The sequence below is a fragment of the Glycine max genome, chromosome 14, assembly GCF_000004515.6.
Source record: "Glycine max cultivar Williams 82 chromosome 14, Glycine_max_v4.0, whole genome shotgun sequence".
In the NCBI taxonomy this organism is placed as follows: Eukaryota; Viridiplantae; Streptophyta; class Magnoliopsida; order Fabales; family Fabaceae; genus Glycine; species Glycine max.
This window is the reverse complement of record NC_038250.2, coordinates 1-16,939: the sequence shown is the minus strand read 5'-3', so window position 1 is coordinate 16,939 and position 16,939 is coordinate 1. Positions and strand designations below refer to the sequence as shown.

At 31.2% G+C, this 16,939-nt stretch overlaps 1 protein-coding gene across 11 annotated transcripts; it reads left to right on the top strand.

The window, feature by feature from the left end:
- The first annotated feature begins 5,042 nt into the window (after positions 1 to 5,042).
- LOC102660051 (Fanconi anemia group J protein) lies at positions 5,043 to 16,856 on the top strand. Of its 11 annotated transcripts, none has more exons than XM_041009132.1 (14): positions 5,043 to 5,321; positions 5,498 to 8,440; positions 8,525 to 8,803; positions 8,874 to 8,905; positions 10,757 to 11,039; positions 11,115 to 11,203; positions 11,430 to 11,505; positions 12,014 to 12,078; positions 12,191 to 12,235; positions 12,328 to 12,428; positions 12,532 to 12,628; positions 13,244 to 13,315; positions 15,648 to 15,775; positions 16,727 to 16,856. In XM_041009132.1, the coding sequence occupies exons 5-14, from the start codon at positions 10,809 to 10,811 to the stop codon at positions 16,819 to 16,821; spliced, it is 999 nt and encodes a 332-aa protein (XP_040865066.1). In that variant the 5' UTR covers positions 5,043 to 5,321; positions 5,498 to 8,440; positions 8,525 to 8,803; positions 8,874 to 8,905; positions 10,757 to 10,808; the 3' UTR covers positions 16,822 to 16,856. The 11 variants fall into 11 exon arrangements, 9 of the variants coding, with proteins under 9 accessions (XP_040865066.1, XP_040865067.1, XP_025981256.1 ...); XM_041009133.1 differs by having other exon boundaries at positions 5,494 to 8,440; XM_026125471.2 differs by having other exon boundaries at positions 5,384 to 8,440.
- The last annotated feature ends 83 nt before the right edge of the window (positions 16,857 to 16,939 follow it).

Sequence of the window (16,939 nt, the reverse complement as noted above, 5' to 3'; positions counted from 1 at the left end):
TTTTTGTGTGACGCATATTATATGTTAATTTTAAACCATTGTTGATGAGATACCAATCAACATCCAACTTATATGATAAGGATTTTAATTTAGCAAAGGTGTTAATGAAAACTGAAAAGTCAGTATGCCTTATTAGTACTCATTCTTTGATATGCAAAAAGATATGTTACTTTCAGTAAAGTAATATGGATTTGACTAAGTATTTTTCCCTCTCTTATTTTGCCAAGCATGGCGGAAACATTACTGTACAAATAAAAATATAATTGCCAAAGAGAACATCTATGACGAATGGTTGCTTTTACCTTGACATTTTTTACTTTATGATAATCTTTCTTTTTTTTCCTTTGATAAAATGTTTTCATCTTACAATCTTCATACTGATAATTTTCATAAAATGTTCTCAGTAAACTATTATTGAAAGATCATGCAACAGGGTGTCCAGAATTCAAGTGAGTGTATGCCTATTTGCTCATGCTTCCTATATATTTTTCATATCACTCTTCCTGAGGTAAATTAAATGATAAACTTACAATCTATGCAGAAATGCTCATAAAGTCAAAGGTCATCTTTCCCTTCAGAAAGGAGGATGCAATGAGGTGCATGACATAGAAGATCTTGTAAAAGTTGGACAATTGGTAAAAGGTTTGGCATTTTGTTGTTATTCTTTGTTTCTTATTTTTTTGTTTAAAAGTTTGTTCTAAGTTTTGTAAAGTACAAGTCTTATGTTGTCTCCACTTTCAGGTTGTTGTTATTATGGTGCTCGTTTTATGTCAAATGATGCACAATTAGTATTTTGTTCATGTAACTACATCAATAATCCATTCATTTGAGCACCAATGAAAGTGGATATTAAAGAAGGCATAGTCATTCTTGACGAAGCTCAGTGAACTGCTATTCTCTTTCTATTTAGTTGCCAAGTCAATGAAACAGTTCTAAAAGTCCAGTTAAATTGAACTTGCTTTGTTTTATTTTTTTAGATAATATATGGATTCCAGATGTCTTTCACAAACCATCAATTGTATGCTATCCAATGTAGAACTGAATGACAAAAATGAAGTATGCAGTTACAACTGTTTCATATTTTTAGCATATGTTCTTCAAATGTTGCCCACTTGTTTTGGCTGTTCACTAGATTTTTGGGTCTTCAGTGGGTGTGATGAATTTGTTATTACATAGAAATATAGCTAATGTATTACTTAAAAAAATTGCAGTTTATCATATGCACCCTTCGTTTATAATTATAATAACTTGTAACTTCCTCTCCTCTTGTGCTGGGTGAAATTATTTTGGTATTATATCTATGTAAATTATGATATCCCAAATGAAAATAAGTTAACTAGTTAATATGTTTTTCCTGCTTGATTAAATGTTGATAAATAATACTCCATTCTTGTTTTTTTAACAATCAATGATAGACTTCGTCAGCAGTGGCAAAAGTTTGTAGAAGATCCAGAGTTGTTTCGCCTGACAAGCCTGGCTCAAGTAATATTAAACATGGATCTGAAAAGAAAAAGGTAAATCTTTGTACTTAAATGCATATGTACTATTATTCCTATTTTGGATGTGTAATCACTTGAGTCATTCTCATAAAGCTTTGATTTCATTTTCATAAAAACTGTAATAATTCTGTCCATAAAAGAAAGCCAAGAGCCAAGATAAACAATATTTGTTATTGGCTTATTGCCTCCTAATCTGCCCTTGTTAGCTTTCTAATGTTCAGTAATAATATTAATCTACTGAGTGGCCGAGCAAAGGATTTGATGGAAACTTATTGATGCCTAAAACCAATCTGTTTGTGAACTAAATAATCAAGCTTATAGAAATAATTAAATACTTGTATGGGCATACATGTAGTTATCTATGTACTTTTATTAGTACCTGTTCAACTTTTTATCACAAGGATAGAACTGTAAAAAAAAAAAAAAAACTCATAACTCTCATAGTTATTACTATTGGCTTGTAGTGGTGCTGTCATGATGAATGCTCTCAATTGCTCCTCAAAAGCTAGTTGTATTTCATGTAAGTTTGTGGTTGGCTAAATTGGCATCTAAATTGCAGCATCACATTCTGGATAGCTGGAATGACTGCTATGCTCTAACTAACTGATCTTTATGAGGCAAGCAAGACTAATATTTCCATGATGGACATATATTAGACAAACCTATTTGCTTCAAAATAAAGTTAATTTCACACAAAATCATGGAATTCATGATGGCATTGCCAACCGACAATTTCAAGTAACACAGAACCACATCATCCTATTCAAAAGAAACAGTAAAACATTAATTCAAAATATAGTTGATCTTAATTGATAAATAAACAATTCAGGAGAGAATACTTTTGCAATAACATGCATGTGCCAAAGGTGATACTCGGAGATTGATCCCTCCTTCACGCTCCATTTGTGCCAACGTACAAGCTATTTTGAGCTCCCTGGTAGCCGCACAAATATCATTAATTAGAATGCTCCATCCATTTGTGTTCCAAAGAAATTTCAAGAAATAAAAATAAACATTGTCACTTTAATGTTTCTCCACCAAGAATTGCTGCTTAAAAAAAGCTATCACGCTTTAATGCCAATCTAGACTCCAAAACATAAAAATAAAAAATTAGATAACAATAAGTAGACTTAATTATGTTTTAGGTCTGTTTGGATCCCTAATAAATTTCACCGTTGCATTGGATCTCTGACATATCAAAACCTATGTTTTAAGTCCTTATCATCAATTAAGTGATGGTGTGATACCATCTCAGTCCCTGATTATATTGGGAAAAGATGTCCATAAGGTGTTAGATCATTACTTAACTAATGACAGAGACTCAAAACAAAAGTTTTGATATATTAGGGATCCAATGCATCAATTTTTTTATTAGGGACCTTATTGCAACGTGGGCCACGACAAAATAAAATATTCAGATAAATAAATAAATTATTTTCCAAAAAATGGAAAACTTAAGGAGTCGCTACTAACGTTTATTTAAGGAAAATGTTGGGAAAAATAAAAAAGGATAAGAAATGATCTAGAGTTTAAGAAAAAGGATTCGAGAAAACCCACAAACCCCAATTTCTCAAGTAACCCTAATTAGGGGTATTTGAAAATTTAGGATTCATGGGTTACTTGAGAAATTGGGGTTTGTGGGTGTTTAACTAATTAAGGTTATGAATATTTGACTAATTAGGGTTTAGTGTTATTTGACCAATTATGGTTTAGGGTTGTTTTATAAATTAGGGTTTTGGTTTACATGACTAATTAGGGTTTAGTAGTATTTGAAATATCAGGGTTTAGGTTTACTATACTAGTTTGGGTTTAAGGGCATTTGACAAATTAGGGTTTATGAATATTTCACTAATTAGGGTTATGTGTACTTGACTAATTATGGTTTATTTTTAGTTGACCAATTAGGGTTTATGGTTATTTTAAGAACTTAGAGTTTACAGACACTTCACTAATTATGGTTTATGGGTATTTGACAGCTTAATGTTTAGGATTTAGGGGTATTTGACTAATGAGTGTTTATGGGTAGTTGAGTAATTAGGGTTTAGTGTTACTTGAATTAGGATTCAAAGTAAAATGTGAAACTCTTAAATTGTTGGATATCCCTTTATCACCTATTAAATTAGAAGAATAGAATTACTCATTTTTATATTTTTTTAATTACTGATAGTTAACTTTGTTAGTTCACTCAACTACCGTAAGATAAGTTGATAGTTACTAATATTAGTTGTAATAATTGTCTATTTTTCGTATAAATACTAGAGATGTATTTGCTTATGATGTTGGGTTTAAGGATTTGGGGTTTATCAATTTAGGGGTTTTGGGGTTTGGGAGTAGTGTGTATGGTTAGGGTTGTATGGCTTATGACATATGGATAAGGGTTTATGATGTTTGGGATTTTAGGTGTTCATGGTTTAGGGTTTGAGATTTAGGGGACTTAGGATTTGGGGTGTTAAAGGTTTCGGGTTGTGATGACTTAGGATTTTGGATTTTTAGTGTTTAGGTTTCAAGGTTTGGGGATTAGGGTTTTGTGGATTTAGGGTTTATGATTTAGTATTCAATACAAAAAGGTATATAATAATTTATTTATTATTCATATTTGACTCTTGTTTGAAGGCTTGGTCATGATATTCATTGCATTGCTTTTTTTCTTTATCACACATTAGTAGAATATTTAAGTTTATTTTGTATCACATAATTGATTATGCTAGATAATATCTAACATGAACTATATTTTTTTATTACATAACTCGACTTATGGTTCGAAATATTCAATAAGAAAAATAAAAATTTGTCTAATAAAAACGCACGATCGTATATCTTTCAAATATTTATATATGTTAACACTTATAATATAAAAAAAATATTAAATTATAAAAAATAAATTTAAATTAATAAATATAAAACTTTCACAAAGGAAAAACAATGAGAAAAAAACTAAGTTATGTATGAAAAAATAATATAACATGGTTTTAATAAAAATACTAAATTTTAAATAATAAAAAATAATCGACATATTCATCTCACATTTTTAAATAATAATAATAGGTAGGTAACATAAAGAATAAGAGAATTGTCACCAATTAAAATAATTACGTACAATATAATGAATAGAAAACATAATTATGTAACATAATTGTATGTATTTTTATTTTAGTATTTAAATGGATTGATTGATTCAATAAAATTTTATTTTAACAGAATCATAAATAAATCCTAACATTTTTTATTTTATTATTTTGAATTTAAACTACTTCAAATTAACTAATTAAAGTAAAATCAATGATATTTAATAAAAATTGAATGAATAAGAAGTTATTATATGATATTTTTTTATTCATGAAATCTTCATTTATATATACAATAGAATAATAAATTATTTTCATAAAGATTTTTTTTAACTGTTTAAGAGAGTTTATGAAAATTATTATAATTTATTTATTCATAAATGATTTGAAACTTATTTCAATAAGCTTTTTAAAATAACTTATCAAAATATTTTACTGTTATTTGTAAATTGAAAACAATCCCGCTTTCATTTTGGCCACTCCCTCCAACGGCAAGACCTAGTACAATATACCTGGATCTAAACACAATCTCGTTCTCCCTCACCAGTCACCACGCAACACCCCGTCATTCCCTTCACCTCGCCAACCGTGGTTCTCAGCAGCATCGCCATCCGTTCTCCCCCCTCAGCACGTCATGAATCCACAAATCCGAACCTTGGTTGCCATCGCGTTTGTCGTTGCAGGTTCACACGCAGGAGACGAGGCTCTCGTTGTGGGTTCCCGTGATAACTGTCACTGGTTAGCGTGAACATCCATGGTAAGAAATTTGTCCTCTTTCATTTTTCTTCAACTCACACTCACACTCTTCCACATCCATAGGTTTCTCGTACGGGCGCTCTCTGTCCGCTTCTTCACTGGCGGCTCCGTGCCCCTCCGCATCTTCTGCTCTCATATCCTTTCTTGTTTCCTTGAACTTATTCACTGCTTAGTCAGAAACTCATGTCTTCCGGCGAAGACAACATGGCGGCGATAGAGTGGAAGTGATAGCAACAGAGATCAGAACATACCTGAGGCCCAAGCTATGGATGAAGACAGACCCGAGACCCACGATGGAAGGCCCAAGAGAAGTACCAAGCCACCTGCGTATCTGGACAATTACGCATAACAGTTATTGGGGAAGAATTAAGGGAGTTATTTACAACTGTTTTTCCATTTCAGAATTCTGTTAGAAAAGCTGCTAGGAACCCGTTATTGCAATCATGCTTTGTAAATTTTATTACACAGAATCACCCCACGAAATGTATTTAAATAAGATTGCAATGAATTAAATGGTAAGAAGAATTCCATTAACTTTGCTCATGTGGAAGCAGAAAGCACTGAGAATGGTATCGATATTGTGAAGCGTATGGGTCGTTACAGTGGTAAGTATCATTTACATTATGGTAGTTTACAATTTTAGTCAGTTGGTATAGAGTCCAGGATTTGAATAATCTGGGTAGGAAAAAGATTTACGTTTTGTTTGTATTATGGGTACTTCATAAATTTCAGTTATTATTACTTAAGCTACACAAGAAAATTGGTCTATGTGAGGAAAGTGCTAATTTGAAGTTAATTTATATAATAAAGCTTACTTTCTATTTTTTACACCCTTAGAATTCTGATGGGAGAATGTTAGGAGGGACAAAACAAACCAGCAAAAGCACCACTACGGGCACAAACCCTTGGTGGATTCCCTTTAACAGAATCTGTTAGAAGGTGCTGAGCTGTCAGGAGGATATTGGTTCATAGGAAGTATGTTGTTGGCATGTTGCTTCCCATCGTGCAGCACTGCATTGTCGTCATTTTCCACTTTTCTGTTATTTTCTTCTCACATTCTAGCACCTTCTGTTTTCATAGTGGCACCCTTGGCTAGTGCCTCTATATAAGGGATGCTTAGTATGTAATAGAGGACAGCAGAAAAATAATACAATTTTTCTTCCTTATCCTTCTCTCTTATGGAGGTTCCTAGCCCTCGTAGACTGTTCTCTTCCGTGCTTCTGTGCATGACAGAGAAGGTTGCCAATGTTAGATAAACTAAACCAAAATAATTGGGAACCTCTTAGCTTTTTAACAGTCTTGACTTACTTGCCAGTTTTAAGAAAAATTGCATCGAATTTTCCAGAATAGTGTTTTTTTGCCTTTTTTGTTGTTGTTTGGTGAGTCCAATTAAGTTAAAGAGTTTTTTGTTGAGCTGAAAAAGAAATTTGATTACTAGTTTCCAGCTTTGGAAGAAGCTTGCTCCAGTGTGGAATCACAGTGATAGATCATGATCTTTTCATTTTGTAGAACATCCAACCCCTGATGTTGATATGGTTTCCAAAATAGAATGTATAAGGAGTTTTGTTTCAAGTTTTTTTTGGTATTTTATTATTATCTCCCCCTTTTGTTTCAGTTTTATGTCATTTAAAGTTTGGGAAAATGGTGGGTATGAAGCATATTTATGCTAAAGGGTGTTGTTTGTTTGTGTTTTTTTTTGTATGGCTTCTCCTTTATTTTGAACTCCAACCTAAGAAGTATTTGAAGCAAATGAATGATTTTTAATTTTACGATTTTTTTTCATAATTATTTAGCCAAGTGTGGATTGTTTTTAATTTTTTTTAAACTATACTAATTTACTAATTTCTTTTTATTTTGCTTTTTTATTATTTTTATGTGTCTCATCTCTTGTTAGGAGGCAAGTTTTTGGTTCTTGTGTTTGAAACTAAGTACCCAATTTTCAGAGATGAGAAAAAAGACCAAAAACTTTTTTTTTTGATCAGCAAAGACTAAAAAACTTAACTTTGATAGAAAATAAATGCATTTGTTGTTATGATTCTATTCTCTTAACCCGAAGTGTTGAAATCTTTTATAATTTTTCCCCCATTGTATAGCTAAGTTCCGTTAGGGATCTCTGCTGATAAAGTGAAACAACTTGTAATCTAAAGTCTGCATCTCTGCTGATGGGATTTCATTGTGCTTTTGTTACATGCTGTAGAAGGTTTGAAGTCGTTGATGGTTTTGCTGATAGCTAAACTTTTTTTTAAATGAATTATGGTCTAGTAATCCATTTGCTTGCTAATTGTTCTTCATTATATTTTGGGGTTGTAGGTGTTGGTTTTGTGACATATGTTTGGTAGTGAAATTTAAATATTTGCATGGAAGCCAAAGAATGTATTAGATCCGGGCATACAATGATAGAGGCAAAATCCCCATCATTTTACCAGGTGGCAATGAGGAGTAAAGCTCTAAACCTGGTTCATGTCCTTGATAGTGCTGCTGCTACTACAACTGCACCTGTTGTTGTCTCACCTATGAGACTTTGGATTCATGTCCTTCTCTAACAATACAAATTTAAGTTGTACGAGGGAAGAGGCTCTGGATTTCGGTGCCTTGAGCGTTTCTGATGGAGGGAAGCAGTTACTTGATAACATATTATGCATTAATATGAGTGGATTGACTGGACCTATTCAATTTGTTTTAGATAGATCTCCTCTAAATCCATCATATGGCATTCTTAATGTAATTGCTACAGGTTATAGGAGAATCGACTACTGGTCTAGTTACTCTGACCTTTCTGTAATAACCCCTGAGAAACTTCATGCAGAGCCTGCCAATCGTTCAATTTGAAGCCAACATCTAAACTGTGTCATATGGCCAGGAAATACAACAAAAAAGCCTCATGGATGGATTTTCCCAAATAACGGGAGGTAACTGAGAATTGGAATTCCCAACAGAGTTAGCTATTAAGATATGATCTCCCAAATAAATGACACCAATGCAATTCAAGGATATTGCATAGATATATTCCTAGTTGCCTTTAAATTGCTTCCCTATGCAGTTCAATACAAGTTCATTCTGTTTGGAGATGGACACAAGAACCCAAGCTACTGTGATCTTGTCAACATGATTACTTCTGATGTAAGTAATACTCACTGCATAGAACAAACATAATGTAGTAATATCTTGTTTTTATATATCAATTTTTTGTGCTTGCATCTACAGGTTTTTGATGCTGCCGTAGGTGACATTGCGATTGTCTCTGTCCGAACAAAGATTGTGGATTTTACTCGACCATATATAGAGTCGGGGCTAGTTGTGGTTGCTCCAGTAAAAAAAATTGAAGTCAAATGCTTGGGCTTTCTTGCGACCATTTACTCCACATATGTGGGGTGTCACTGCATTTTTTTTCCTCTTTGTTGGAGCAGTGGTGTGGATTCTTGAACATAGAACAAACGATGAGTTTCGAGGGTCACCGAGGGAACATATAGTTACAGTTCTTTGGTAAGTACTCTTGTTGTAGCTTGTGCACATAGCTAGTCTAGTCATAACTCATCTTTGTATGCTGTTGCAGGTTTAGTTTGTCAACCATGTTCTTTGCGCATAGTAAGTCGTCCACCTATTTTGACAGTTCATGTCCTATTCTTGTTTGTGGCTAGAAACAAATAAGCTTCTTTATTATTCTTTCAAGAGAAAACACACTTAGTCCACTTGGTTGAGTTGTGTCCATCCATGTCTTGCATTTACATACTCACTTCCCTCACATGCATCTCACCCCCGAAAGTGACAGACATGTTGAATTGGGCCACATTTGTTGTTGATCCCCCTCATCATCGCTCCACCGACATCACTCTCACACTCGATGTGTTTAGCATGCAATTTCCTTAAGAATCCACCATTATCCAACTTAACCTCAAATCCTCATCAAGAATCTGTCACGCTTCCTCGCTCTGTGGATACTCCATCATCATCGTCACTACCTCATTTTGATCAAGAACATCGATTCTAAATGACGAGCACCGAAAGCAGTTGGACTTTGTCTCCATATATGTGTCTTCCTTCTCTCCCTCATTGTTGTCATCACCTACCTCTAATACTACCATCACCAACTAGATTCACTTCAAAAATCACGAACCAAATCCGCCCATAAAATATCATCATCGTCCATATCTAAACCCAAAACGCCTAAATCCAACCTTTTCTCCTCGTTGTTCGTTTCTCCCTCCCTCCCCCATGTAGCATTGTGCCTCTTTTCCAGTCGTGTCACCATTTCAGTTCTTTAAGGGATTTTATTTTAGATCTCATTATGTTTGTAATTCATGTCAAATCTGGTTATTTTATTGATTTTTTTAAAAAACTTTGATTCATTTTGTTGTTGTTGAGCTTGATATATGCTTTAATCAGGAAAAAAATGTGATTCTTGCAATTTAGTTTTTTTTTTTAATTTGTGGTGGTTTTAATAGTTAGTAATTTTGTTTTGATTCTTGCATTTTTAAATATTTTTTCTATTGAAAATTACATTTTAAAATTTTAATTAAAAAAATGTCACAGGTTTGTTAATTTTGGATGAAAAACTAAGTAAATAATAATTTTATAGGAGTGAAAAACAAACAAAAAATTATAAAAAATAAATCTGAACTTTAGTAATTTTAGAAGGATGAAAAAATATTTTAGCATTTTATTTATAAAATAAAAACACCAAAAATGAATAAAGTCAATATCTCTATGAATTTAATATATATATATATATATATATATATATTTATTTATTTATATATTTATATCTATAATTGACTATAAAAAATCTTTAAATATGTAAAGTAAAAAAGATATTTTTTTAAAAATATGTTTTTTGAATCATTTAAAAATTTGTAAAAATATTTATAATGGTTGGCAACTATTTCAAATAATATAAATGTTAGTTACACTTAATTGATAAGACACTTTTTTTAACATTTTGTATAACACTTTTTAACATTCTCTGTATAATTATTAAAATTTATTAAAAATTAATAATCTTGATAAGACCTATTTTTACTAATATTCTTAGTATATATCAATGAATGTAATTTTGATAAAACTAACTTTTGAAACATTTATTCAACTTGGTAATTGCCTCATTGACAATTGATAGGTTAAAGTAAATTTATATGATTATTTTGTTTTGTTTAAATAATTCAGTGGTCTACTGAAAGTTTCCAAAATTTAAACTATAAAAAAATATAAATTATTAATAAAATAACAAAACTCAAGCTTTGAAGTAAAAGAGTGAATGTTTTGTAAACCAGTAACTTAGGTGCCTAATGGTATTCGGAAACCTGATTTCCCGCCTCAACTTATACAACACACAAGTAGTGAGACACACATAACATCTGACATTGTGGAATCTGAAGTGAAAGGAAAAGAAAAAATGATCTTTGCATCAAACCCTAATCCTAAAAATGTGTATCTCATCAGAGGTTTGCAAGTGGAGTTTCCCTACGAACGATATGGATCTCAGTTTGCGTTTATGGCTAGAGTGATTTCCACCCTTAATCTAACTCAGAAAGAAGGTCATTGTCACGCGTTGCTTGAGTCTCCAAGCGGTACTGGCAAGTCCCTTTCGCTTCTTTGTTCCTCTCTCGCTTGGCAGCACCACTACAAATCTCAACATCACCATCTCAAGCCCGCGTCGGAGGCAACCACCGATCCTCTGGCTCTGGTGGCGGATTTGTTCTCGAGGAGGTTTCACTTTCTTCTTGTAACTATCTCTTCTAATTCACGATATTTCCTTTATTTTGGTTTTTGTTGTCCTCAGCAATTGTCCTGCTTTTAGTTTCAGAAATTCCCGACCATACGCAAACTGAGATCAACAACAAGAAGCAGAAGAAAAAGGAAGCACCAACCATATATTATGCCTCATAGGTGTTTTTACAATCAAGTTACAATTTGCTTCAGTTTTTTTTGTTGCATAAGTAATTAATGGTTATAAAATTGAGAATTTTTGTTATTATGGTTTCAAGCAATTAGCATTGCTGAGTATTGTAGAGATCATTAGATTAGATGGTTTCCGATTTTCAAGGTCGCTTTCTATATATTAAAATATGGGCATCATCACTTAACTAGGCCATTTTTTGTTCATTTGTATAAGGAGAACGCACTCACAAATTTCTCAAGTGGTTCGTGAATTGCGGAAAACTGCATACAGGGTGCCTATGGTTGTGTTGGTAGGTTGAATTTATATCTTTGATATCACTGTTATTTTTTTTATCCTCAAATTTGTTTTCTGCTCATTTTTGGATTCTCCCAAGTCGTAATTCACCTTTTGCTTTGTGTTTTTAACCAATATTAATGAGGCTAATGCAAAATATCATTTCGTTTGGTATGATTTTGGAGAATGTGATTATTCAGCACTTCTTCAAATTGAAGTGTGTATTGTCCCCACCTTAAATTTTTAATTTCCGTTGCTGTTATTTTTCAAATTACTATTTAATAATAAGCTATATTTTATTTTTTTGTGAAGCATATTATATGTTAATTTTAAACCATTGCTGATGAGATACCAATCAACATCCAACTTATATGATAAGGATTTTAATTTTAACAAAGGTGTTAATGAAAACTGAAAAGTAAGAATGCCTTATTAGTACTCATTCTTTGATATGCAAAAAGATGTTTCTTTCAGTAAAGTAATATGGATTTGACTGAGTATTTTTCCCTCTCTTATTTTGCCAGGCATGGCGGAAACACTACTGCACAACTAAAAATATAATTGGCAAAGAGAACATCTATGACGAATGGTTGCTTTTACCTTGACATTTTATACTTTATGATAATCTTTATTTTTTTCATTTGATAAAATGTTCTCATCTTACAATCTTCATACTGATAATTTTCATAAAATGTTCTCAGTAAACTATTATTGAAAGATCAGGCAACAGGGTGTCCAGAATTCAAGTGAGTGTATGCTTATTTGCTTATGCTTCCTATCTATTTTTCATATCACTCTTCATGAAGTAACTGAAATGACAAATTTACAATCTATGCAGAAATGCTCATAAAGTCAAAGGTCATTCTTCCCTTCAGAAAGGAGGATGCAATGTGGTGCATGACATAGAAGATCTTGTAAAAGTTGGACAATTGGTAAAAGGTTTGGCCTTTGTTGTTATTCTTTGTATTTGTTTTTATTTTTTTGTTTAAAAGATTGTGCTAAGCTTTGTAAAGTATAAGTCTTATGCTGTCTCCACTTTCAGGTTGCTGTTATTATGGTGCTCGTTCTATGTCAAATGATGCTCAATTGGTATTTTGTCCATATAACTACATCAATAATCCAGTCATTCGGGCACCAATGTAAGTGGATATTAAAGTAGGCATAGTTATTCTCGACGAAGCTCAGTGAGCTGCTCTTCTCTTTCTATTTAGTTGCCAAGTCAATGAAACAGTACTAAAATTACAGTTAAATTAAACTTGCTTTATTTTATTTTTTTAGATAATATATGGATTTCGGATGTCTTTCACAAACCATCAGTTGTATGCTATCCAATGTAGAGCTCAATGAAAAAATTGTATAGTTTGGCAATAGTTTATTCTTGTTTTTTTTTATGAAATGATCCTCACATGCTTACACGTTGCAACAATATGGAGGACATTACTTGTGATGCTGGCAGTGTGGATATTGAAGATGTTTTGGATAGTATGTTATGAACCTTACAACTTTTATTTTCACTGTCTCTAATAATTATAGCTTTTATTTGCATTGTTACTAATAATGATGCTTAACTATATGGTCATACCTTTGAAAACTACATATGGAGCTCCCACAACTTTACTCTATTAATACTGCAATTTACCAACCACTATATGAAATGGCACAGGTAATAGGATTATATATCGGGTTTGAAATGTTTCAATTATAAGTTTATCCTTACTGATTGTAAATCTTTAATGAGTGCTGCATTTATGCAGGGCCTTACTAGTTGGATGGAACCTAAGAAAAAGAAGCTACGAAAAATGTGATTTTCAGCACTGCGCCATGGAGTTAAGGATTTTGTCATTCTTTACGCCAATTTCGATTATTAATTTATGAATGCATTTTTCATTTTATAATTTGGTTGTTTACGTTCCACAATTTAATAGTATTTAAGAATAGGGTTTAGGGTTTAGGGTTCAGGGTTCAGGGTTTAAAGTCCAAACTACAGAAAAACATTAATTACTTTCTTGAATGAATTGTTTGGTGGTAACTATAACTTTGATCGAAAGAAAATAAAGATGGCAAAGTTGGTTATAAGGTTAAATGTGATGTTTAGTCTACTATGTTTTGAAATTTTTATTTTGATATATTATGTTTTAAAAAATTATTTTGATATTTTATATTTTAAAAAGTTTTATTTAGTTTTTCTTTAATTTTGTTTAATAAAAACATTAGTCCTTTATCAATGTTTAATTTTTTAAAATATATTATAATTTGAAAGAGAACAATAGAGAGAAAGAAAGTTTAAAAAGAATAATAGTTATGTGTATTATTTCAAATAGGAATAGACTATTTACATATATAAAAAATAATAGGGAAATTACAAAGGATAAACATAAATAAGGAAAGATTATAAATGATAATAACATATATAATAAATGATATGGATAATCACAATTAGATTATTCATAACACTCATTATATCCATTATTTAAGAATTTATTTCATTAAAACATTTATAGGAAAAATTATGTGGGATAAAAACTTGATGAAGAAAAAAAAAAGTGGATCATCTCATCTTTTATTATGTTATCACTTGTATCATTAAAAATCTTGTCAAAAAAATCCAATGGAACAAAATAATGAGAAATGAAAAAAGAATGTAAAACAGATTTATTTCTTTCGTCCATGTATACAATGATCTTTAAGACAATGAATAAGAAATAATCAATCTTTTTCTATCCCCACTCTTCAAGAATGAAATTTTTTTTATTTTTCATTTTTGTACTACATTTTTTTCACCTTTTGGATGTGAGAATAAGTCACTTTTTAAATCCATTGTGTACTAAAAAACGCATTGTATATATGTTTATGAAATCTCAATGAGATACTACATCAATAATAATAGATAATTATCTGTCAAAGTATCTTACCAAATGTTAAACAATACACTTAAACTTCAATAGATATAATGTTGAAAGACAAATAATTAGAAAATTCAACAAGAAATTTTTTCTTTATTCTTCATATAGTCTTTCTTTAAATTTATTCTTAAAATTTCTTTATTTAACAGGGTCTTCATGACCTTTCACAAAAGTTTTTTTTTTAATTTCCTTATTTGATAGTATCTTCAGGACACAACATATCCAAATGAATATCATATTTACGTTAATAATATAACTATAAACATCATAGTTATGAATAATATAATTAGGTAGAAAGAATCTTTAGCTTGAAATATGAACTCAAAAGAATACGAATTTATCTTGGTATAATCGAATTATAATAAAATTCACCGGTTTGGACTATTACAACATTATTTTCTCACATTTGCTGAGAAAAAATATTCTTTTGTTTATACTTTTGCATTATTTTCCCACTTTTAGTGAGAGGAAAATATTCTAAAAATTTTCTTCCATGATAGATTATTTAAGACTCAAATGAATCATTTCAGAATTATGTAAATAGAACACTTATATTCTATCAAACATATAATATGGATAATGATATTAGAGAAATGAAAAATCTAACCTTAAAATATAAATATAATAAAACAACTTTCTGCATGACTTTTGATAGAAAAATAATCATACTGATAATGATAATGTATTACATATAATATAACTCAAAAAAGAATAATGAAGAGAAGGAAAAAAGTTAAAAAAAATGACAATGGTGTGTATTATTTCTTGGAGGAGCAAATTGTTTATATATACAAACAAGTAATTGGAATTTAAAAAAAAAACATAAATAAAAAATATCATAAATGATAATTACATATATGATAAAGGATATTGACATCATAATTAAATTATTCATAATAATTTTAAAATAAATAATTTAAAACAGTAATAACTAAATTTTATTTCAAAAATTATAAACTACCGTAAACAAAAACACTTTGGCGTATTAGCGTGAAAACTCCCCCAAATAGCATGAAAACTCCCACTCCACCTCAAAGCCTTTCCTACAACCAACACCACCATTGTTCCCCCTCAACCTTTTGCTCTAGCCCAGTTTCTCGCACCGCTCTGATCTCTAAGAAGTGCGAAATGGGATTTAAGGATTTTGAATCCGTTTCCAAATCAAAGAAGTGAATAATGAGACCTAATATCTAAAATCTCTCAAACTCTTTCTAGATCCAACCCTCTTTGACCACCGTTGTCTGCCATATTCCAGATTTGAGGCATTTCTCCGACGCGCCACTGCAAGACGGTATTTTGGAGGCGATGGTGATGTGGTTGCAATGTGTTGGTGGGCTTGGACGCATATCTGTTGGGTGTGGCGACCACGGCCACAAATTGGAGGTGATGAAAAAAAAGAAGGAAACATTAAAAAGTAAAATATGTGATGTCTGATCGAGGTTTCTTTTTGGTGGGATCGGGTTCTTTCAGTGGTTCTTCTATCTTGTTATTTCTTTATCTATGTTGTTGATTCTTGCGTATTATTTCTTTATCTATGTTGTTGATTCTTGCGTAGTGTAGCCGGGTTCTAAAGGAGCCTTGGAGCGAGGTTGAAGTTTAATGTTATTATGTTTTTATTTATCTTTCCTATGATCAAAAGCTACCAGATTATGGAATAATGAAGGGTTTCAAATTCCTCTGCTGATTGGATTCATAAGGAATGGTGAAGGCATGTTTTAGTGGTTTATATAATTTTTAAAATAAAATAAAGATAATCATAACTTTTAGTTGTTATTATTTTAAAATTTAAATATCAAAATGAAAAAATAATAAAATTTAATAGACGAAAAGTAACATTTAGCTCCGTTATAAAAAATTTAAATATATTTTTAGTCTTTGTAAGTTTTTGTTTTTCCATTTTTGGTGCTTGTAAATTTATTTTTCTAATTTTGGTCTCTTGTAAGATAATGTTTTTTAATTTTGGATTTTATAAGTTTTTTTTTAGTCTTTGGAAGTTTATATTTTTTAATTTTATTTCTTTTAAGATTTTAATTTTTTTTATAATTCCTATAAGTTCTCACTTACATGTATTGAAATTGAAAAAACTCAAATGAGTGAAGATGCTCATATGAGTGAACCCCGTGACCCATCAGTTCTAACTTCATTTGCGGAGCATGTCGCACATGCCATTTGGACGGGACAAGTATTATAATTTCTTACATAATTCTTAGACTAACTACCTTTAATTTAACCATTTGTTTCCTTGTATGTCATGCTTAATTTTTGCACTCTAGAAGGGTTACTTGCAACATTTGTTTACTAATGGTTTATTGTTTATATATGGCATTATTGCAGGTAACGTTCTGCTGTTGAGAAACAACTTAAATTTGAGTCCAGATATTGCTGAAGTCTCACAGGAGAAATTGCTTTCATTGGTTCTGAAAGATTAATTGATTCAAATAGTAGTGTGAATGTAAGAGTTGCATTTGTTATCACTGGTGACATTAATCTTTTATGATACAAGTTGATTTGGCATTTTTCATCGGCGCTTAGTATCCCAGACGGAAA

Excerpts from the sequence above, each read along its gene's own strand:
- LOC102660051 (XM_041009131.1), top strand. The coding sequence starts at position 10,710 with ATGATCTTTGCATCAAACCCTAATCCTAAAAATGTGTATCTCATCAGA. Across the intron at positions 11,506-12,013 it reads GGGTGCCTATGGTTGTGTTG|GCATGGCGGAAACACTACTG; the intron begins GTAGGTTGAATT and ends TTATTTTGCCAG. Across the intron at positions 12,629-13,243 it reads CCAGTCATTCGGGCACCAAT|GGCCTTACTAGTTGGATGGA; the intron begins GTAAGTGGATAT and ends GCATTTATGCAG.